The 23914-nt window shown below is 39.3% G+C and overlaps 3 protein-coding genes across 21 annotated transcripts; 1 reads left to right on the plus strand and 2 right to left on the minus strand.

Annotated features, from left to right (window-relative positions):
* Window positions 1-2445: 2445 nt before the first annotated feature.
* LOC131321897 (uncharacterized) lies at window positions 2446-2989 on the plus strand. The gene has a single exon (XM_058352903.1). The coding sequence runs from the start codon at window positions 2558-2560 to the stop codon at window positions 2684-2686; it is 129 nt and encodes a 42-aa protein (XP_058208886.1). The 5' UTR covers window positions 2446-2557; the 3' UTR covers window positions 2687-2989.
* A 925-nt stretch (window positions 2990-3914) lies between these two features.
* On the minus strand, window positions 3915-15104 carry LOC131321898 (general transcription and DNA repair factor IIH subunit TFB1-1-like). 4 transcript variants are annotated; one of them, XM_058352905.1, is made up of 20 exons: window positions 14775-15104; window positions 14031-14109; window positions 13594-13661; window positions 13365-13428; window positions 12409-12535; window positions 10831-10906; window positions 10541-10636; window positions 10185-10229; window positions 9999-10055; window positions 9709-9864; window positions 9464-9529; window positions 9024-9147; window positions 8233-8289; window positions 8016-8143; window positions 7744-7953; window positions 7511-7624; window positions 6957-7034; window positions 6167-6214; window positions 5109-5177; window positions 3915-4279 (listed from the first exon to the last, which is right to left on the minus strand). In XM_058352905.1, the coding sequence occupies exons 1-20, from the start codon at window positions 14853-14855 to the stop codon at window positions 4193-4195; spliced, it is 1830 nt and encodes a 609-aa protein (XP_058208888.1). In that variant the 5' UTR covers window positions 14856-15104; the 3' UTR covers window positions 3915-4192. The 4 variants fall into 4 exon arrangements, with proteins under 4 accessions (XP_058208888.1, XP_058208887.1, XP_058208890.1 ...); XM_058352904.1 differs by having other exon boundaries at window positions 9455-9529; XM_058352907.1 differs by having other exon boundaries at window positions 7744-7935; window positions 14775-15103.
* Window positions 15105-15697: 593 nt separating this feature from the next.
* LOC131321899 (disease resistance protein RPM1-like) lies at window positions 15698-23836 on the minus strand. 16 transcript variants are annotated; one of them, XR_009198649.1, is made up of 6 exons: window positions 23293-23836; window positions 22697-22788; window positions 22386-22590; window positions 21871-22054; window positions 17243-17314; window positions 15833-16473 (listed from the first exon to the last, which is right to left on the minus strand). XR_009198649.1 is itself a non-coding variant. In XM_058352909.1 (3 exons), exon 1 carries the CDS (start codon window positions 20702-20704, stop codon window positions 17939-17941), a length of 2766 nt encoding a protein of 921 aa, XP_058208892.1. In that variant the 5' UTR covers window positions 20705-21863; the 3' UTR covers window positions 15698-16473; window positions 17243-17314; window positions 17888-17938. The 16 variants fall into 16 exon arrangements, 4 of the variants coding, with proteins under 4 accessions (XP_058208892.1, XP_058208895.1, XP_058208891.1 ...); XR_009198654.1 differs by lacking the exon at window positions 21871-22054 and having other exon boundaries at window positions 22540-22590; XR_009198648.1 differs by lacking the exon at window positions 21871-22054.
* Between the last annotated feature and the right edge of the window lie 78 nt (window positions 23837-23914).

A 23914-nucleotide genomic window follows, 5' to 3' on the forward strand; every position in this document is an offset into this window, starting at 1 on the left:
TAGTAACTTTTATATGTTGAAAAAGTTATATAAAAAAAAGAAAAAGAAAAAAAGTGAGCCAACTGATGAGTGTTAAAGGTCTGAGTTGAATTGGAAGCAATTGTAGCATGACTCGTAGCACAGTAGCGATCATGACTTGAAAGACTAACCAAAAGTTTTGGAAGAGATCAACAATTTGGAAGCACTCATTGGCCAGGAGAAGCAAGCAATCATAGCTATTCAAAAAGTAATTAAAGGGCTAGATCCCCTGCTATGAGTACCGACAAGCCGGGAGGGAAATCGTACCGACCGACCGGCAGCGACGGGCCGTTTCTGGCCACCGGACGGCCGATCCGAGCTGTCCAGAAATTTTAAAATAAAAAACCAAGGGGCCTGGCGTGGGAATCAACGGCATCCGAGGTGTGCAGGGTGCTTGATCCGAGCACCCCTTTTTAGTGTATATACTGTTCGGATTGGCCGTCCGGTGGTTGGAGACGGCCCGGCGCGGCCGGTCGGTACGATTTCCCTCTCCGGCCGTCGGTACCTATATCATTAACTCGATCCCCAATTGGTAAAAGTTTAGATTCCACGAAAGGTAAAAATATTTCAAACTTTTAGGCCATTGGAGCTTTGTTCCGTCGTTAACTTTAGAGTCTCCAAAATTAGTTGAGATGAGCACAAACGGATCCGAATATCTGGTTAATAAAAAAAACATTAAAATTTGGTTCTTGTGGGTGCATATATGATAGTGATATAGTCAATCATAGTATTTATTCTTCTGCTCAACCCCACCCCTTCCTTAATTCCCAAGTTATAAATAGTTAAAAGTGGTACAGTACAAAAGAGAATATCAGAAATCAAAATCCAGTTGGTCAAGATTGGTCTCTTCCACTTATCCTATCTATAACTGTAGCGAGAGAAACTTAGTTCCGGAGTAGCTGCAAAAAGCTTATTTACGTAGCCGTGCAATCTTAGCTTTTCAGCAGTCTGTTTCAACAATCAACGGTCCGGATTTTAAATAAAAAAAACCCGCACGAATAGTTTTTTTAAAATCCGAACTGTACAAAACACTTTTGAACGGCCGAGATTGAGCTCTATAAACATTTGTTTATAACTGTTCTGTAAACAAGATTTTCTCAACTAGAATGTATGAAACTCGGTACTCTTCTGTTATCTATCGACTTTCTATTGGTACCTACATTGACTCAAACTACTACGTTTAGGATGTGTCTTTCGATTCTCTATTAAAATACTCTGTACTACTAAATTGTTTCTCTACAAAACTCATGAGGTAAACAGTTACGATCATTCACGGCGGTGAGGCCAAAGAAGTGGCAGTTTAGGGGTTGTTTGGGAGCTGCTGCTTCTTCTTTTCTTTTCTTTTTTTCTTTTTTGGGGGACATTTTTCATTTTAAATTGCTGAATTATGTTTAGAATGGATTAGGAGTATAAATTTGTAGAGTGTTTGAAAGATATGTGCTGAATACATTCCATATGTCTTTTATATTGAACCAAAAAAAAAAAAGAAAAGTGAATACTATAAGTAAGAAAAACCCATCTCCCTCTACTTTTGCCTTTTGTTCTCTAATACCAGAAAATTGAAGATGCATTTTCTACCCATTATCTGCGAGGCTCCCAAACAGCTAGAAGTGAAAAATGTAAAAACCAAAGTGGAAAAAATTGGCTTCCAAACAGGTCCTTAGCAGTTATATGGTGGATATGGACTGTGAATTCTCCATTCCTGAAAATGAGGGGCTGTTGTAAGGTGCTAAGTTAGCATGATTCGAAATAAAACTATGAAACTAGGATAGGTTCAGATTAAAAGATTCAGTGGACTTATTTTTTTATCTTTATTTAAATTTTTGTTTTACATTTGTTAGTTTTGCGTTAAATTTTTGTGATTAACAAATGCAAGTAAAAAAAATTGAACAAAAAAAATAAGTCACTTGAGTTTTTAATCCAAATCTAGCCTAAGTATTCAATCATCTTGGGCAACCATCACGTGGTTTATAACACTAATCTCCACAGTACATTCTTGTGGAGTCTATATACTTAGTACTGGAGCCCACTGTGTGATGAAAAATGATGTTATGACACCAAATGACGGATTTCGTGTTGGCATTGTGCAGTAAAGCACACAGAACCGTGCTGCGCACCTTCCAGCAGTCGGATCGTGCATCTAACGACTTAGATTTTATTTCGGCAATCAACAATTGAGAGCCGTTCATTGCCGAGATGAAATCCGAACCGTTGGATGCACGATCCGACGGTTCAGAGGTGTGCAACTCAGTGCTGTGCATATCACTGCACAGCACCATCCCCAAATCCAATTCCCAAAGGACGGTGGTCCAAAATCATGGAATAATTTTTCATCTGTTGTGGCGAAACAAAGCGTAGAGTAACCGCTTCTCAGTGGACCCAGGATTGAGAGAGGGAATTTCTCAACCCAACCCAACCACTTCTCTCCCCTTCCTCATCTGCCACACTTCCCTAATATATTCCAATCTGTTTGGAACTTTGGTCTCCAAAACTCCATTACTTTCCAAATACTGAGAGAGGAAGAGAGTGTGAGAAGAGGATGTGTTGCGGGAGTAGGATCTGCATGCTGTGCACATGTGTGATTTTGGTGGTGATCGTGATCGGGTGTCTGTTTGGATTTGGGGTTTTTAAAAATGGGTTTCACAAAGTGAAGGACACCCTCGATTAAGGTTGTAGATCATAATGGTACCCTCTTCTGTTCTTCCTTCATCCTCCTCTGGTAGACCAATTCTTGGGGGTTGGTTCGACAGCCCCTCTCTCTCTATGTTGGATTTCGTTTCTGTTGACAATTCTAGATGTTACCCAAATCCAGATCTAGGAAATGGAATGGTGGGTTTGCTTTTCTTCTTCTTTTTTCAAGTTTTTTTTATTTTTAGAGTTGTAAATACAGTGGAAAATACGATGATTTTGTTTGAATTGTAGTCTTGAGATTTCTGTTGACTTCTATTCCATGCCTTTTTCTTGGATTCCATCTGGTAAAGTTTTGTTTATTGTTTGGGTCTATTGTGGGGGTGACATGCATGGATTATTGTAGTATTTGATTGGCTGTTTTGTGTTAATAAAACTCTACTGTTTGACGTAAAAGTAGATGGACCAAACCTGAGAGCACGTGACGAGGTCAATGATATACACATCTGGAGTGGTTTAGTTTGGGTGAACTACTAGTACTTTTTTATGGGTGCCCATTTGTCTTTTCATCTTTGGTGAAAATAATGAAAGTGCAGATATCGTATTCCGTCGTATCATTATTTGTAGTGACATCATCTCACATACGTTCACGTGTGGGTGGCATTAGGAGTACGTTTAACTCCAATAAGGGACTATATAGGAACTCAAACCTCGTCCTTATCCAACTAAATTTGAATTTCAACCGCTGAACCAACTCCTCATTGGTTGTGGCCCCATTTGTCTTATGTTTAAATTGGAAGATCTGCAATCAATAAATTTTTTATAAAACTAATCGGTATGGTATGACATGTGGTGTACAAAGTTATCGCGTATCCTGTGAAGAACCACGTCTATCGAGCAGCTCATATGCTATACGAGAGACCGGTACACCCAACATAACAATCACTCTGGTAAACGACTGCACTAAACAACTGTGCTAGAGTACGAAGTTCTCGCATATCATGTGAAGAACCACGTCTATCGGGCGGCCCCATATGCTATAAGAGAGACCCGTACACCACACATAACAATCACTCTAGTAACCGACTGTGCTATAGTGTTTGGTCATTTACCAGAGTGTTTGGCACGACTTTTGTCCATTTAGCATAGGAGTTGAAATTTACTTATATGAGGTGAACGAAGGCTGAGAACCGCAGTCTTTTCTTTATCACTTGTTTTCCTGGTACAAAAGAGTTCCGGAATTGCACATAGTCCAGAAGCAACAAACGGGCCAAAACTGATATTGATATAACGGCAAAATTTGTACAAGTATACATCTCATACGTTAACAATAGCATTCGCATCTGGATAACTTAGTACCCAACTAGTTCAAAATAAGTTATCTGCCAAAAATAGACAAAAATTGGTACACTTCTTTCGATGTCCTTTTCTCTTGGACAAGCTCGGATCAAAATTTCACTAGATGTACAAACGTATATAGCCCCATGTCACTGGGGCAGCCAAAAATGCAACAGCACACTTGTCAGGTGATTTACGGTTAATTTCCCTACACGAATCCATTGGGTCTATCTCCACTCTTTGCCGATCTCTTCTGTAAGTCTGCATCATAATGTGCAAAAGCAGCATCCAAAGCCTGCACCAAAAATCATCAAGCATCAGGAGTTTTACAGGAATAAGCTGTCAGCAGCTTTCGCTCTCAGGTTTCAAATAAAAGCAGCAGTAGACCAGCATTGACCAGGGGTAATTAGGGAGTTAATGGAGTAAACACCAGAACAAGAGGGACAGGTGGTGACAACCATCCGCACTCCACAGGTGAGCCCTTCATTCAAATTCTTCCAAATGAAACTGGTTTCGGGTAGAAAGTCTTTGCAACAGAAGACCGAAGAGAACCAAGGTACAGGCATCCCTCGCATGTGTGTTATGACTTATGAGCAGTGCGCCTTAGAGTCTTTTGGTACACGTGGTGCGTTGCATGGTTGCCACTACAGCATGTATTTTCGAGGGATTCTTATGTTTAGGAGCGGGATCCGCTCAAGAACGACCATTCTTGTGGTGATACGGAAGGCACAGACTCCGCACATATTTAGAGAGTGTATCTTCCTCTGACCAACTCATTAAAAAATCTATGACTAGGAAGGGCTGTCCAAGTTGGAACCCACTTCTGAGTCGAAAAGTCACTATAAATAAAACTAGACTGCAGTTGATGAAAACTGGTTCTGTAGTATGTAACCCTGCATATACAACACGGATTGCCCTTGCATCAACTTCTAACAACTTGGTTCAACAACTTATACAACACTATTAGTTTTATCAAGTGACCCAAATCAAACGGGGCAATGGACATAACACAATTAGAGATATGTCAACTGCTTTCACTTCATTATGACTCTCCGTAATTCTTGTTCACATGCCATCATAATGAAACTTTGCCAGATTAATTAATATGAAAATGGAATTGTGACCTGAAGCATTGGCTGAACAAGGAGGGAAACTTGATGTCGACAATCCGACTGCACAGATTCCTTGATCTCCTGAAATTTCGAAAAATGATATCAAAATTATTTCCCAACTTGAACATCACTGAAGCAGGCGTGAAGCAAGTTAACACAATAATATATTTTTCTAAAACGTGCATACTGGCAGAATATACAATGCAATGCAAAGACCCCCCAATCCGACTTTGACTAATTGGAATCAGTCTGCTGCAAATAAAGGAGGGGGAGGGGGGATGGTACGGCTGCCTTGTCTACTACCTCCGCAAGTGGATCTTTGTACACAGGGAATGATGTTTTCTGTACTTGTTCTTTAACACGCCTGTCTGTGTCATGCAAGCTCCTAAGAGCAATCAATGTGTCAAGAAAATAATCCTAACATCTCTCACAAAATAAACCCGTCAATGATGTAAGTCTGATGCTGATGCAGCGATGCTAAAGCTGTAGAAATTGCCAACCATCGGGATACAACATGCAGAACTGAGATAAGATGTAGGACATGATGCAACATTAACAGAAAAACAATGTGTGACCAAAAAAAATTCATGAGCTATTCAGCATGTGTGCAAGCAAGTTCCTGAGATATAGAAACGAGACAAGGGTCAGAAAAGTGTAATTTACCAGGACTCACAAACCATTATTTCCCTACACCACATCCACCGCAGGAAATGTGCGTTAACTCAATAAACGAGGCATTTTTGTTGAAGTTGAGATGATAATAAGGTGAAAAAACTAAAGACAAAAGAAGAGATGAAGAAAGGAAAGAAACCAACTTGAGCAAAAGAATCTGTACAACAAGGGCAACAAAATCAGTTGCTCCCATGTTTAACAAAAATTGTAATCAACCTTCAAATAGACAAAAGGTTTTAGCATTCTAGTGCCTTCATACATGCAGAGCGGATTGTTGATTTACAGGCAGCAAACTAGGCAAATTACATGGTGATAAGACTTATCAGGGGACAAAAAAGGGTATGGTGTAAGCAAGGAACAAACAGTCGTTCTGTACATGAGTTGTACAAAAAGAGTACCTGTAACTTGGGATAAATTTGTGACATGGCATCCTTGAGTCTGCGTACCTGAACATTAATGGCCAAACCAAGAACGAGTTAAAGCAAAAATAAATCCAGAAAATTAAGGTATTGGCTGCAAATGCAGTATCTTCCATAAAAGAACTTCATAAATTTTGGTTCCCACCACATTACGGCAGACTTTTATTAACCCATTCCGACTTATATTTCTCGCTGTCTTGAGGGGACTAGTGTCCCTCCCCGGGGTCATCCCTCAACTAAAAAGCCGTAGGAATATTGGTGGGCAATTTATTCTTTCCTATTGCTATGCCTTAATCACTTCTTTCTAGCAAAAGTGCTTCATCTACGAAAAATATTTTGACAGCGAATTTGTCTAATCGACACTGATTTAATCCAACTACGATTATATAATTATAATCCGCAAAATGCGTCCAAGCCATTTCCTCCTCTTTCTTCATGTCGCTTGAGAGGTTGGGGCAAGGGATGAAGAAAATTGGAACTAACAATCTTACCAAGCCCACGTGTCTGATCTGTTTTATTTCCGCTCCAACATCAAAGTTATCAGTAAGAATATCAAAATGGAAGTTTGAACTACTAAATATTAGACAAGATTTGTCGAAATCAATGATGGTCAAACCTTGGTTAAGAATGCAAACAAAAATTTCTAGAGTACAAGTAATCTAGCCATGATTTGAAAACATACAAAGATCGCAAGACATAATCGACTTCAAGCTTGATAGAAGAAAAGCAAAAAAAAAAAAAAATGATTAAATGGAACTATACCCTTTACCTTAACATAAAGATATGAGGTTGTAATTGGATATGATGACCAGAAATGCTTGAGTAATTCCTCAATGGACGTCCAATGCTGAAAAGAAGAAAAGTTAATCTCAATAAAGTATAAAGGAGTATCGGAAATCCAAAACATGATAAAAGTCTAGCATCTGATGCAAAACCTATGGGCCTGTTTTTTTAAGGGCCGGTTTTCATTAGTATCCAAAACCAGTTCTAAGAAACATGTTTTTCAAGAACTGAGAATTTGAGAACAAGGTTCTTCAGCCACTGAAAAGCTAGAAGCAGGGAATGTAGAACAACACTTTGTAACTTAGTGTTCTCAATTCTGAAAGAGAGTTTTTTTTATTAATGTAAGCTTCATGAAAACAATTTCAAATCTGCGAGCAAAAGAAGTTTCAGTTCTATTATCTGTAGATTTGAAATAGAAAACTATTCCTGAAATCTCTGCCAAACGCAATCTATACCTTTCCCACCTACTCTTGGAAATTTAAGTCCCCAAAGTAAACTGAAAAGTTACAATATAATGTTCAAAAATTGGTGCCAACTCACATGTAAGAGTTCCTCTTTAGTGATTTTTGGCAACCCATCCAAAACACTCTCCTGCGGATTCTTCCCACGCTGATACTTGGTGCTTTTTATATTCTGGGTCAATCCATCAAAAACCTGCATCGAAATATTCAGCAAAAAGTTGCTTCATTGACAATCATAGGTCTGTCACCTCTGCATAAGGCAGGTGGCAGATAAAAGTATGGTGATAAATTTGCAACAAAAACTCTCAATACCTTAAAAGCAACTGCAGGTTTAACAATGGGATCACCCAATCCGGAGATTTTAACCTCAGATATTCGCTCCCTTAGAGAACCATAAGCTTCACTGGTGCTGAGGCTGCATTTGATTTGTCTTGTTCCAGCAAGTGTGTCCCCCAAAGTTTTTATTGCATTAGCTTGCTGAGAATCAAAGTATTCTCGAGGATCCTGGTCCAAGAGACAAACCTAGAACAACTATGCCCCACCAAAACTAAAGCAGTTACTCTTTTTATTTGAAGAAAACATACTTTAATGAAGAGAGGTGCCAATGGAAGGTCACGAGATGCCTGAAGATCTTCAATTTCAGCCAGCTGAGAAATCCTCTCCAAGCGTTCCTGGTTTACCATCCCATCAGATGCTCCATTAGCTAACTCAACTGCAGAGAAACTCAAAGGTTAGCATCAAAACTCAAAGAATGAAAAAGAGATCAAAAGAATTATACCAGGAAAAGTAAACTGTGCTAACCCTGTTTTGACCTTGCAAGAGCCTCAGCCACGGACCTTGTGTCTCCCGATTCCACATCTGTATTAGAATTGACGAAACATAACTTGAAAAGGAAAATAATTATAAAATACTATAATACAACTTTATTGAACAAATAGTGTTCTCTGAACTGATGTTGCATGTATGCGTGCAAACACCGAGATAACAGAGAAAACACAATTGATGCACACCTCAAAATAAATATACAAAAAAAGAACGCGAAAGCAAAAGTGCAAATGCCAAACATCACACATCAGACATGACTTTGTAACCAATAAAACCAACTATTAGAAAATTCTACTCTGGGAAAAAGACCACCTGCTGAATCCCAGTCAACGTTAGCAAAGAACGTACAGCTAAACAAAGCAGAGAAAACAGCAAATACTTGGTTCCTACAATGCCAATCCACGACTCTATCAACCACCGGCTGCTCTCTCTCTCTAACCACTGGCTGCTCTCTCTCTCTAACCACTGGCTGCTCTCTCTCCCTCCTTCCCTCTCTCTCACTCGTGCGCATACTACCATGAGAAAGCATCATCAGTTCGTTAGCGGGAGTAATCCAGTGCCATGACAGCCGTACAGCCAGTAAAAGGTGGAATCAGGTATTACTTGAACCCCTTTGGTGAATCCATGTCCAGGCTGCGAGTTAAACCCTACCCCTCCACCATCAGGATACTCAAGCCAATAACCGGCTGGCCACAGATACATTTTGACATTATTCCCTCGGGTAATATTTTCACTGAAACAAAAGAAATCTCAACAGGAAACCTTACCTATGGATCTTCCTTCAAGGACAACTGCACCATGGCGATTAAGGACTTGTGAAAGAGACCTTCTGTATTCATCATACTGCGAGTCAGTAGCATTATCGCTGCCATCGCGAGACATCCCATGATCCTACATTTGGACAAACATAATCAGATGTAACAGAGTGACAAACATAATCAGACTGATAAATTCAAATAAAGGCATATCACGAACTAATAGAGTTTTGCACATCATCGAGTTGATGCGGTGACCAAGTAATTTGCAATTTATCATTGGGTTAAAACTCATCAACACAAAGGGAAAATAAATAGGAAACCATCCACGACTCCACCATAAATTGGAAGATGGTGCAGTAGGAAAAGGTGAAAATAACGTCCTATTCTCGCAGAGTTATTCACCAGGTCTTAGCACAAAAGCAGTAAAATATAGGCGTCACCCAAAGTACCGGAAGATGAATGTAATCATCCCCTTCATCAGCTTCCATGTCTAAAGTTGGATCAACTCGTCTAATCTGCAGAAGAGATACCACATGAATGGGGTAAATTTATTTTGTTGAAATAGAAAAAGAAGAATATAAACCGAATAACCAAAGGAAAAAAAATATGTAGTGAAGGTAAATCCTCTAAATAAACAAAATTTGACCTAAAGGTCCTAAAATGAAGGAAAATTCTCATTTCCGAAGTAATGCACCTTGTGCCGAGCTTCACTTGCCCATACATCATCATGCTTCAAGAAAACCGCAAGCTCCTCATCTTCAGCAGCCTCTGCCGCTGCTGCAACTGCATTTTTTGTACTATGTAGGTATTCCGCTCTGCAATATTTGGTCCAGAAGTCCTTCTCGGTCATCTGAGACCCGAAAATAAAATGAATAAACAATCCAAAGCTTGAATAGATTCAATTAGCAGATGAGTAAAGGAAACTTGTCTATTGACAATAAGAAATGCCTCAGCAACGGAATACAAATCAAACAGCGTCATTACCTTATTAGGAACAAACTTCATGTATGCCCTGTGAACAGCTGGTTTCTCAGCAAAAATCTAGGATATGGAAAGTAAGATGAAATTAAGCTTTAATGATAGCAAAATACAGACCAAGAATCCACAGAAAAGAAAGATATAGATCTTGAATAGAGAACTATGCTATTGCGACTAAGGCAGGGGATCTACCTGGTGGATAATCTCCGGTGTCAAGTTAAATGTAACTCGATTCGACTGAAAAGGGAACGAGTACAGATAAGCTTTCCATAGCATTGCATAGAAAAGGTAGAAAGGAGTCCAAAATCTTACTAATAAAAAACATAACCCCCGTAATTCGCAAGGAACAAAGAAATTCCAAACTCATTGCAAATGTTTGAAAAAGCACGACGGTTAAACCTTAGAGCTATATGAACTTCAATGAGGGGTTGCCTGTAACCTAAGTCTTCTGATTCAACACCAATACATGCAAATATAATGCAAATGAACACACGCATTAGGGTGCACAAACAAACACACAAAGAGCGAGAGAGAGATCTATGTTGTACCCGACCATCAGCTGACGGTTTGACATCTGAGAGCAGGGCACTTTTGAATCCTGCCCGCTGTCTTGTTACCCTGCTGGTGTCCCCATCCAGCAACTTCTGCACTCAATTTGCACAGATAATTCTCTATCATTCCCTCACAATCGTCCGGGTGCTATATTGGAGAAAACATGGAGCACTTCCAAAGCACAAACTTTTCAAACGAAAAATCCATGCCAAAAGAACAACAATATTTGGGTAGTATTTTCTATTGATAACATTTGGTTACTGGACAAAGTTAAATAACAACTAACCTTCCTTGTTGCCCAAAACTCAGCTTCTGTCAAAACACCTCCTAGCACAAATTGTTTATGAAGTTTCTGCAACTCGCTGTAAATATTGCACGTTATCAGCATCAAATGAAAAGGAGATAGTAAATTTTTGAAATAAAATACCACATTCAGAAACCATAAAACTACTATGTTCATATTAATGATACCAGTTCTTACCTTTACCTTGTGACTTTACAGACTAATATATCCCTTGAGCATGCCCGATATAGTGCTAATTGCATTTTCCATTAATGCCAATGTTTTTTCAATGCCTAGCTATTTTTCAGTACTATTCAGGATTTCCTTTCTAGTGTTTGAAAACCAAGCATTACGGCTTCAATATCCACCATCTATGAAATTTGAAATAGAGTACAAATTAAGCACAATATGAATTGCTAACATCCATACACACAATCCCTCTACATGTAAAGAGAACAAAATCATTTTCTATGATCCAAAATCCTCCCCTTCAATAATTTGGCCTGACAGCACATATAATTCAAGTTAATAAGATGCTTATGGGGAGGAAGAAAGAGAAGAAATGGAAAAAGCATGAACCAAAACTCTGCTTAAAAATCTCTTCAGTGGTTGGACCAAAACAAAATCTCTCTCGCTCCTCTCTCTCTCTAAACTTTTCAGGTGTTAGGGATCCGCCTTCTGCTCTTCCTTTTTCTCCTTCCCGTTTACTTCCTCTCCAAATCCCCTCCCTCCCTTCCTGCTTCTGCTCTCTTTTCTCTCTCCTTCTCTCCCCCTTTCCCTAGCATGTTTGACCTTTTCATCTCCGTTTGCTTCATCGACGACCCCTCTTCCAGCTTCGTCTTCTCTATGTGGTATCCCGCCGATTTACTCTCTTGGGGGTAATCGGTCCTCGGCTTAACGGCAAGTGGTGTACTCATGGCAGGTGGTGACGAGGTCGGCGTGATCTCTTGCTGGTTTACTCTATTGGGGCTAACGGTAAGTGGAGAGCTAGGAGCTGATGACGGTGGTGCGGTTTGGTGGTTGGTGGTCGGTCATCAACTAGGTTGCGGTGGTCAGCAAAGTGAGGCGGTGGTGGTTGAAGATCCGATCTGTTAGGGTTTGTTTTCTGGTGGTTGTCTCCTATGCGTCTCTCCAGTGGGCTGTTTGCCTTACCACCTTTGTTTGGGCAAGGCTAATCTAATCTGGGCTCGATGTGGTGCAATGGTGGTGATGGGGGCTGTTCGGCTGGGGGCTGTTCGGCGACAGTCGTGTGTGGTGGACCGGTGGTGGTCGCTTTTTTCTTTAGGGTTTTTTTTTTTTTTTTTTTAAAGGTTTTTCTTGTTTTTTTTTTTTTGGGCTTGTCCCGTATGGGTGTGGGCTTTGTTCCAATTGGTGTCTTTGGTTGGTTTCTTGCCAATTGAGGGTTTGGGTCTCGAATTGGGCACATGATTATTTTTAGCTTAGTCTAGGAATATGATGTTGTTCTCCTTGTTCCTTTTAGTCTTTGTAACAATTTCAAAGATTAATGAAATTTTTTGCCATTCAAAAAAAAAAACACTCTGCTTAAACTCCATTTTTCTGGGTATCTAGAAGGAAATTTACCTATCTTCTTGCAGTAGCTTAATTCGACGCTCCATTTCTTTTGTACTAAGTTGTTCGTCCTGAGTAGCCACAGCAGATTGTTCAGAACCATCTTTACCAGCTTCTGTAGGCATTGTAATAGCTCTGCCTATTCACGGGATCCAAATGCAATATACTGAGCTAAAAAACTTCAACCAATATAATGTGCTATAACAAGTGAATTATTCTCCATCTAGTAAACATAAGAACATTGCATAAAAATTCCTCAAATAGAATTGAGTACACAATTGAAAAAATGTAATTGGAATCATATACACTTAAACTTTTGCAAACGATAGAGCCTTGCACAAGGGCACAAGCAGAACTAGAAACATAGTACTGTAGTCCAACCACATTTCCTACGGGTCATCAATAAGCAAACACAATTGGCTATTCTTCATATTCGGACAAAAAAGGACAATCTCTATCATGTGATGAAGCATTGAATAATTGCTAAGGCCTATTCTCCACAAGGACCTTAAGGTTTGCAACAAAAACAAATCATTATCGTTGTTGTAGATCAGCATAAAAATATCAAGAACCAAAATAAGAAAAACCAGTTGCCCAAAATTTGTATAACTGATGAGCTTGCCGCCATCTTTCTTCCTCCAATAACCAAAGAATAGAACTATCACTATGCTACTCCTTATCATCTACATAGTGGCTCAAGTTCATCAATTCATTCATTCAAGGAATGAAGCAAAGAGGTTCTTTATTATCACAAGAACATATCATGATAAGTGATCATCGTGAAGAGAATGAAGCAAAAATAAAATGCAACACCCAGTTTCCTCTATTACAAGCTTGACCATGCACACAACAGACAAAATAATCTTCATAAATACCAACACTAGTGACCTTCAGAATTGAAAACACGAAACATTCAATCAAGTTGCAGTACCATTTATGGGTGAAAATGGTAGATATTTGAGACCTACCTACAAATTCTTTGCAAACATCGCGATCAGAAAAGTTTTCAAACTCAAAGATGTAACTTCCACCCTGTAACCACATCGAGTCAGCACTTCTATGTTGCATTGACGGTAAATGGGGCATAGTAACTTCATGTACATTAATACGCAAGAGAAGAAGTACAAGAAGTATTTTTGAGATATACAGAAAATGCCCCAATATAACCAGAAGTAAAGTTTAATTAGATTAAGAAACCTGTTCATGGGTTAGATTAAGCAAGGGCCGCAAGCCTTGCTTAGTTCCCTCCTTGGTGAACTTGTGCCCTGATTATACATGAGACAGATCGATGAAGGCCCGTTAAGTTAACAACTTTAGTCCATGCAAAGATCAATGAGGCGTCAAAAATGCTGAGCTAGTAAAAATGTGGACATCATTTTTTTCATCTACCAAAAAAAGGATGGCATGACAAACTATGAATGATTATCCTCAGAGACAATAAAACAGAATGCATAAAAGAACACACATTACTCAAATTCTACTCTGCCATATGTCTGAATGGCCGATAATTTACCTAATTTACTTGCAAAAATTGAAAGAAATGAAAAGTTTCTTGAGTTATGTCGCATGCTGAAACAAGCGCGAGAAACACAAATTGAATGATAACAGAAATCTGGTACAAACCCGCTAAGTACCTTTAATCAATCGAAACAGCACATCAAGGCTTGGCGAAGATTTTGGGTTGTGAGGTGTGAAGATGAATCTGTCCTCCGTCTGCACGAAGTTAAAACAATTCAAGTTGATGACCAAGAAGCACCATACAAGATACATCATAACCAAACATTCACCAAATCCTTAACAGGACACACACACACACATATATAATAATAATAATATTATTATTATAAATCACATCCAGTAATCAAAACGATGGTCACTGGGTCACAAGGTTAAAAGTTGATTTCGAGCCTATAGCAGATTCACTCCCTACCAAATCCACCCCTCCCAAAGTCTGGTCAATCTATTATCTATCTATCGTAAAGGGAACACCCCTTTTCGTGTGAACGCCCCTCCAAAAGTCTCGCCAATCTATTTCCATTTTCTGAACACCTCTTTCCCTCTTTTGCATAATACGATTCGCACACGTGCCTGTGCCCGGATGTCTATTGGGTACGAAAAAATTGTTGTCAATTCCAAAAAGCAGCAAATTCAAAGCCAGTGAAGCAATACGTCATTTTGCACAACAATGCCATTGTCATCATTTACGGAACTGGCAGTCCCTTAAGTTCACCCAAAGTGAAAAATCATAAACGCACATGAACCTTCATATACATATACACATACGTATGTGCGTGTGCGTGTTTGTGCCTGGAAGGATATATGGAGATAGAGAATCATGTATCAATCAATATATGTAAAGGCTTAATAAAAGAGTTCACCATTTCCAATATGCCAGGAGTGCCAGGGTCTTTAATCGTAGACTTGTACTTGGCACGCTTAATGACCTTCCCATCCACCATTCTCGGACGATCAAACTGATTTGGTTTAATTTAGGAACTGTGAAGTTATCTAGGGCGGAAGGGTGGGGTAACAACAGTTCCCGACAGTGGGATCTAGATTGCGTTGGTCGAATGGAAAGAACAAACGGTTGGAGGACGAGGATTGGGGAAAGATCGACCACGTCGTATCTCTCTCTCCTCTCCTCTCTCTCTCTCTGGGCTTCTGGGCGCCAACTGAGAGAGGCATACATCACTATTATGTACAGGCCCTCGCGTGTATATATAGACAGGCCAAGTGCGCTGTGTCAGTCCCCGTGGGGGTGGGTTGCGATTAATAGTGACTTTTTTTTTTTTTTTTCCCCCTCGAAACTGATTTTTTAGCTATGGCGCTCCAATTGTAATGAACAAAGTGGAGTGCGAATATCAATTTCTCATCATCCATCGGCAGAAATTTAATTAAGGTCCGGTTCTGCTAAAGAAAAAACAAGCATTTATTTTTATATTAAAAGTGATAAATTGTGAAAAATACTTGTCTCGTAAAATGAAAAATAAGTACTTAAAAAAAGAATCTTAATGAAACGGGGCAACTTTCATGAATCAGATAAAACCATAGTAGTTGATAAATTCGGAAATTTAATTAATTAGAGAGCATAAATCCATATGATATCATTGACATGTACTATTTGAGGCAATTTATTTATTTGACTGAACTAATGGTGAAGATAGATTATCTTCACTGAGTTTTTTGTTTGTCTTCAGCAATTTTTTAAAATTTTTTTAGACTTCTCTTGTCTTGACGAATAATTTATTCAAGGCAAATTTAACAAAAATTTAGAAAAAGACGAAAAGAACACACAACGAAAAAGAATAAAGTTTAGAAGAATGCAATAGAGTTAAATTTTTATCGTTGTTTTTTTAGCAACAAGAAAATATTCTAACAGGAACAGATTACCTGCCCATGAGGCCAAACAAAACAAAATCTAAAACAACACAAAAAGTTGGAAAAAATCAGCAACAATGGTGAACATGTTGCCTAGTTGAGGTGCGCATCCATACACAAACAAATCTCCAACTTTAATTGAAACTCCGTAAGTGGACAATAAGATCGGTTCCTAGGATTTGTCGAGATATGCATAAATTGACCAGGACACACGAGTTCTAAAAGAAAGAAGTTTTATGGGAGATTGCAGCCACAAGCTCCCAAGTCCCAACCCGCACATCGCAGGAGCGAAATGAAACCATCTCGAATCATGAATATCTGCCCAAATTTCACAAAGATAGCGCAAAGCCACTTTCCTTCAACTTCAGCAATTGATACAGACAAAGCATTCCGAAGCCTTTCAAGCATATTCGTCGCGCCAATATCACCGAGCAGACTCTCCTAGCACGCCTCTTTCAAATCTAAGAGATTATTCTTCCCGATTGGCGACTGCTTTGAGAATTTCCAGCTGCTGATAACCACACCCCAAAAATGCGTAACATGCATAACAATGCGTAACATGTCAACTATAGCACACAGCATGTGTACCATTGCTTCCTTCTTTATACTAAAAAGGCAAGTCAACTTGTTGTCCGGTCCAGCAACAAGCCACCACTTCCCCAGTTAATGGTCACGGTATAGAAACCACAAATATGAAATCTGAAAACATAGGGGAGAAGAAATTAAGAAACAAAACAGAACCACTGGTTGACTGATAGCCACAGGCTTCCAGCAACTGAACATGATCCAGCTGAATGCAATTTATAAAAATTAAGACATCACTGAGAGAGAGAGAGAGAGAGAGAGAGAGAGAGAGAGAGAGAGAGAGCTTAGATCTGTCATGCATGTAAAATTTAAAATTTTAGTGCATGCCTATGAAGTCTTAAGAAAAATACTATCCGGTGGTCATCGAAAACTTACAATTCCATATACCACTGTACTGATGATAGTAGAAACTTCGGCCCCGAGCTGAGGTACAAATAGAACACTACACAAATTTGATTTAGGTACTGGGATACGAAATTGAATGAGATCTACCTATTTGCTCATTCCACGCATGAAATTTAGTAAGCATTTCTTGAGGGATGTTCTAGTGATCCATCAATCTACGCCTTACTTTATGAGTGAAATTTTCACAACCCTAATTCACCGCCAAGGATCAGTTACTGACGACGGCCCAAGAGGGCTTACAGTCCACTTATACTCTTTAAAGCATTTAAAACAGGATAACCTCAGCGGAAGCATAAAATCGCTTTAAACTTCACAAAGTAGGTTTAACAATACTTCATGCACTTAACAATTCCAAAACATGACACATAACAAATACAGTACAAAGCTGTGCTTTTGGTACAGGTCCAAGCCAATAAATATTTTACAGACCGAAAGAACTAGTATCATTTTGCCATACATCCCAAATTACACATCATACCGATTTGTCGTCAAATCAAGAATCCTTCAAACAAGTAGGATGGGTAAAGTCACGTCCCTTCATTCTTTTTTCCTGAAAATAGGTAAAACAACAACATAAGCTAATGCTCACATGAGATATTGCGTGCACAGTTTATAACAAGCCATAGATGATTAGACAATTCATGTAAAACCAATTGTAAAACGTCCATTTTATAAGCTTTCCAAAAGCTAGGCCACAAGTCAACACAAGTACATATTTACATAGCCAAAAGAAAGGTGTTTCCATAGTATGATGGAGTCAACATCTGGCCATACAAGCTTTAGGCCCGACACAAGGAGGTGTGGCACATCCCTTTTTTGAGGCTCATTCACCGTATTTCATGGCATAGCTCGATACCTCGCAATTGAAATACTGGTATGAGTCCTCCATCAGAGGAAAAATCCGTAGTAACACTAGTCGATTCACAATCAATCTAACAAGGGCTTAACATCTATGTATTTGTTTGAAAGCGTCATTCCATAATGAGAGTAAATATGAACATAAACAAAGTCGCCATCATGAACAACAGTGTTAAATATACATCCATAATAGAAGTCCTTAATTCATTAAAAATAGCATATAAACTTGTAAACCATGAGGAAACGTATGCAGAGCAAAGCTTACCAGGTGGTGTGTTCTAACTGGATATGGGTGCATACAATATTGTGAAAGGAATCAAGAAAGATTCTCCACTGCCCACGACCCGTCGGGTTGAAGAACAGAAGATTGGATGGACTGGATGTGGCGTACCATCCCATGATCTTCATGAGTCTTCTGAAGTCGATTGGTGAACTCGACGGGCATATCATACAGCCCAAACTTTTCAATCCAAGTAAGTTTATCGATCCCTAATGGAAGCATCTCCAATTTCACACATTTGCATAGAGAGAGTCTTTGAAGCATGGGCATCGCGCCTTCCTCTACCACCACTGTATCCAGCTGCTCAAATTGTTCAATATGTAACATCTTTAGTTTCTTGAACTTTCCAGCTTCAAATACCAACTCTCCCCCCGTGAAAGCATCAACCATTTCAAGCTCCAACAGATTGGGCAACTCCTGAAGGGCGTCCAGTGGGCTGTTCTGTAATCTTGACCACTTCAGACCAATTCGGAACAGATTATCAAGTTTGGAAATCCACCTAGGGAACTGCAGTAGGTGTCCTTTCAGATAAAGGTGCCAGAGATGGAGAGGAGGACTTTGCATATCATCTAAATCCAGAGACTCATCTTTGTTGGTTGACCTAATATCAAGTGTTGAAAGGTCTACCATCTTTTCAACGGATGCGCACAAATACTTTCCGCCTTCTCTTTTGAGATCTACCATCCCCAGCTTCCTCAGTTGGGTTAAAGCTTTTAACTCTTTTACAATTTTGTGGTGCTTGTCTGATTTGATAAGTGACAGCTTCTGTAAGTTAGTTAAAGCACTGATTCCTCTTGTTATCTTTACTCCAACCACGGAATGCCATGTCACATAATTCTTGATGTTATACCAATAAATCAGAAGATGACGAAGATTACGAAGTTGTAAGATACCCTCTGGCAGAATAGTCAATTTAGTTTGCTTGAGGTCTAAAGTTTCGAGATGCGAGAGCTTCTTTATAGAATTTGGAATCTCCTTTATCTTAGTATTCCTCAAGCATAGGTATCTTAGAAGGTTGAGAAGAATAATAGCTTCTGGAAACTTATCTAGAGGTGCATCACGCAAATCTAAAACCCTCATTAATTTGAAGGCACGAAGTACGTGTTCAATCGCTGAAGCGGAAAGATTGCTTTTCTTGAACAAGAAAGCAGAACGAACATAATTCAAACCTCTAATCTGTGCTAAATTGATGCAACCGTTATCTATAGAAATACGCCGGACATTCTTGTTTGAACTTGCATCTAGTTCTCCGATTTGCGAAAAAAAATTCACCTCCTCAGACTTCCGATTGATAAACTCATGCACAAGGTTTAGAACTCGACAATATCTTGCTTGTCCAACAAAATCTAATCTACTAGCATGAACCAAATTCCATTCAATTAGTTCATTGAGGTAATACTTCGCAACCCCTTCCAGTGTTTTGCCTCCTTTTCTTGACACAAATCCTTCAGCTATCCACAAGCGTACTAGCGTCCCACAATCAATTGAGTAATCCTCAGGAAAAATGCAAAAGTACAAGAAACAGCTCTTAAGATAGGTTGGTAGATCCGTATAACTGGGGAGCAATATTTTACTGATGATTGAAAGATCAGAATGGGTTCCAATCTCAAATCCAAGGCTTTCATGCACTTTCCTCCACTCTGATGGGAACTTTTGTTTCTTTGACAACAGTCTACTTACTGCCACAATTGCAAGGGGTAGACCCTCACATCTTTTTACAATTTTTTGAGACAAGTCCTCTAACTCTGGAGGACATTGTCCATTTGTAGTTTGGAAAGCCTTTTTACAAAATAGGTCCCAGGCCACTGGCCATGATAAGCCAGTTAAGTTATGGATAAAATGGGCCGAGCCTGCACAAAAAGAGGCTACATCCAAGTTTCGAGTGGTGACAATTATTCTACTGCAACTGGAACCATGGGGAAGAACTGTGTGAATCCATTCCCAGTGTTCTTTCCTCCAAATATCATCTAGAACAACAACATACCTTTTTTGCTGAAGATAGTGCCGCAGTTTAGCCTGTGTATTGGTTCCTCCTGAGGGAATTGGTTCCTCCCTCGATTCACAAAATTGCTTCAATATGCTGCAGAAGAGCTCCTCAATATTGAATGATTGGGACACCTGAACCCAAGCACGACAATCAAACTGTCTCCAGATTCTTTTGTTCTCGTAAACCTTATTGACAATTGTGGTTTTACCGGAGCCACCAAGACCCACCACAGAGATCGTCACATCCCTCAATTCTTGGTCTGTCAGTTGAAGGATAATAGCTTCTTCATGCTCTTCAAAGCCCACTGTTTCCTCATCACCCGGAATATTGGGTGCCAGTTGATGATCCGGTTTCAGGCCAGAGGTCGAGCCTTCTTCCATTCTAGTTCTACTACTTGTGAAACCAAGTTTATCTAAGGCTACGATTTTATCGATCATTCCCTTAACACCTGTTATATTGGACAACAACTCGTGGACTGAACTGAACGGATTGCAGAGCTTGGCAGCATAAGCAAGTTCATCATATTGGTAGGAAATTGTATGCCTGTGGAATCTATGGGGTACATAAAACATGAACTCCTCAAGAACATCCTCGATATGAAATGCCACATCTCGAACTTCTTTCACACGTTCTCTGAGTTGCTCACTGCCTTCGTTTCCTTCCATGTCTGCTAAGTAGGCATCCAATCTTTGCAGGCAGAAACCGAGACCTTTCACCCCATCATGAACGGTTTTCTGAATGTTCTGCATTTGGCTGAGTGCATGTAAAACCGTCTCAACCAAAACCTTCGCTGCTGAAACAGCTATTTCAGCCATCTCTCACCTCCCCCCCCCCCCCCCACAACAACAACAACAACCTCAATAGCTCGAGGAAGAATCCTTGTGATTTGTTCTCCTTTTCTAACAATAATGTGGTACTCTATCCCCTCTTGTTGTTGACTTACTTTCCAAAACTAGAACTTATATGGGGGACCAAAAATATCCCACCATACATATTAAGGGGATCATACACCACTTGAATTTACAATGCAACTTCAAACGGTAGAATGAGGTCATCTAACCTGATAATGAATGGAAGGGCAACTATAACCATGCTAGTTGATAGGGAAAAATGACTTCTTGATGTTCTTTTATTCAGTCACACACAACTTCATATGTTCTCCATTATTCTCCAACCAATAACAGCTTTTTGACTTCTTGTTGTTTGGTTTGCGATCATTATCATAACATTTGGTACAAGATTCCTTAGGCAAGTGGATCATACATATTAAGGGGATCATACACCACTTGAATTTACAATGCAACTTCAAACGGTAGAATGAGGTCATCTAACCTGATAATGAATGGAAGGGCAACTATAACCATGCTAGTTGATAGGGAAAAATGACTTCTTGATGTTCTTTTATTCAGTCACACACAACTTCATATGTTCTCCATTATTCTCCAACCAATAACAGCTTTTTGACTTCTTGTTGTTTGGTTTGCGATCATTATCATAACATTTGGTACAAGATTCCTTAGGCAAGTGGATCATACATATTAAGGGGATCATACACCACTTGAATTTACAATGCAACTTCAAACGGTAGAATGAGGTCATCTAACCTGATAATGAATGGAAGATCAACTATAACCATGATAGTTGATAGGGAAAAATGACGTCTTGATGTTCTTTTATTCAGTCACACACAACTTCATATGTTCTCCATTATTCTCCAACCAATAACAGCTTTTTGACTTCTTGCTGTTTGGTTTGCGGTCATTATCATAACATTTGGTACAAGATTCCTTAGGCAAGTGGTTATGTATGTTTACTACTTAAGTTGGAGGAGAAAGTAATGGCTCACAAAGACCTAGATAAAGATTGACATTCAAAATATTCAAGTTGGGAATGTATTTTTTGATAATCTGGACATATGTAAGCAACAAACTACAGAATTGTTAAGTAATTACACTTGAGATAGTTAGAGAGGCCCTCTCACCTTTCAAAAAAATTCACTCCATTTGAAAACTATATCTGAGGGTTTGGAGAAGCCATTGATCAGGCTTCAGAGGGTTTGTGGGAGAGAGAGCAGCAGGCATTGGAATAGTATCGAGCAATTTCTGCAGTACTTACAAGCTGAAACAACATTGGTTGGATGGGAGATACTGCAGCGCCCTCATGCGCTACAGCATCCCCCAACAGCATGATCAGACCCTTCTAAGATGCTAACAAATCTCAGTACCGAGCAAAATATGTGATGATTCCGCGTAAAAACACCAAAAAGGATGTCTCAATAGTAGATATTAAACTGGAATATACATTTTCAACATAAATTTATCCACTTAAAATAAACTTCGTGATGAAAACAGATTGCGTCAAAGCCAGAAAAGAGATGCATTTTGTGAATTATTCATATCTAGAAGACTAGAACGATAAACGATAAGGTAGAAAGACAGTAAGGAAACTCTTTTTCTTAATATTTTTACTTCAGCATATTGAAGTCATTGAACTTACAATTAGTTGACCTTGAGGTATGGCCCAATGGTCGTGTAGTGCTCCTTCGAAGCGTGAGGTCTAGGTTCGACCCTTATGGACAGGAAGTTGGCCCTCGTAGTAATCTAACAAATACTTGCATACTAACATCCTGGCAAAAAAAAAAAAGGCTTACAATTAGTTAGGACATAGTTGATTGCCCGTCTCCGGTCTACCACCTGCAAAACTGGATGACCAAGGGAGTTTTATCATTTATGGCACAAGTAAGTGCATCGCAAACAAACGAGAACAGAAAGATAGAAAGGAAAACTTCTAGTTTTCTAGGCTTTTACTAGCAGGTAAGGACAAGGAAATGCCCCATCTTTAATCGGGCCTGCTCATCAACACTGGAATCGGTCACTCAAGTAGTCGAGATGCGCGTGATCTGGACACGTGAAAAAAAAGTTCTTTTTAAATTACTAGGAAATGGAAAATACAATGACAATGATACGAGCGATAATAAGAGCCAATTTTGAAAAGCAAAAAAACACACTGCACAAAGAGCTAATCTAAAAGGAGAGACTACTGTGAGCCAGGGGCGGTGGCATTTTGGCTCATTTGATTTTGATTTCTCACGAACACGTTTTACTTTCGACACCAAATTTTGTTATTTTTTCCCCCACAAACAACCCGTTAAGATGCCTCAATTTACTTCAAACATCAAACACAACAGAAGAACTCAAGCATTTTCTTCTCCTTGCTCGTTAACAGCACTACTACAAAATGAGAAGCTTTTATGGTAAATCATGGTGCCAAATTTCTCAGGCTAAAAACATACCCTCTTCCAAAATGAAAGCTACTATACAAAATCCACATAATCAGCTGACTGACTGACTGGTTTTGAGCTAGGGCTGAACCTGAAACAATGGAAGATTAGAAGAGACCTCACCTCCTGTTTCTATGTCCGGCAATGACACCAATCCCGTCAATTTCTTCCATAGCTTCCTCTGCTCGACGAACCAGAACCGCCACATTTTGTCATCAAGTGGATTTCATCAAGTGTGGCCAAGTCTATTTTCACAAAAAAAAATTCACCAAAATCATCTCCGATTATCTATCAATTGATGTCCGATTAACAAGATCTTTAACAAGGTTTATCTCCTTGACAATATCTACAATTTCAACAGTCTCGATTAAGAATATAAACCCGAATGAGTTCGCAATTTACCAATTAGACGCCGCAGTTCAACTGGGTTTGATCAAGTGTTGCCGCATCTATTTCCATAAAAATAAATTCACCGAAATCTTCCCCGATTATCCATAAATCGATATCCAATTGACATGATCTTTGACACAGTTCATCTCCTGTAAAATCTATACAACTTGAACAGTCTCGATCAAGAATATAACCCGAGATGAGTTTGAAATTTACCAATTACGAGCCGGAGTTCCTATAATAAGCACTTCGCAGGTTGAAGATGAGAAGTCTTAATGAAACCGAGCGACGTCGTTTTGATTAAACCTCCAGTGTTGAAGACGCGAGGTCTGAAGAGAACACGGCCGACGTCGTT

The sequence above is a fragment of the Rhododendron vialii genome, chromosome 4a, assembly GCF_030253575.1.
Source record: "Rhododendron vialii isolate Sample 1 chromosome 4a, ASM3025357v1".
In the NCBI taxonomy this organism is placed as follows: Eukaryota; Viridiplantae; Streptophyta; class Magnoliopsida; order Ericales; family Ericaceae; genus Rhododendron; species Rhododendron vialii.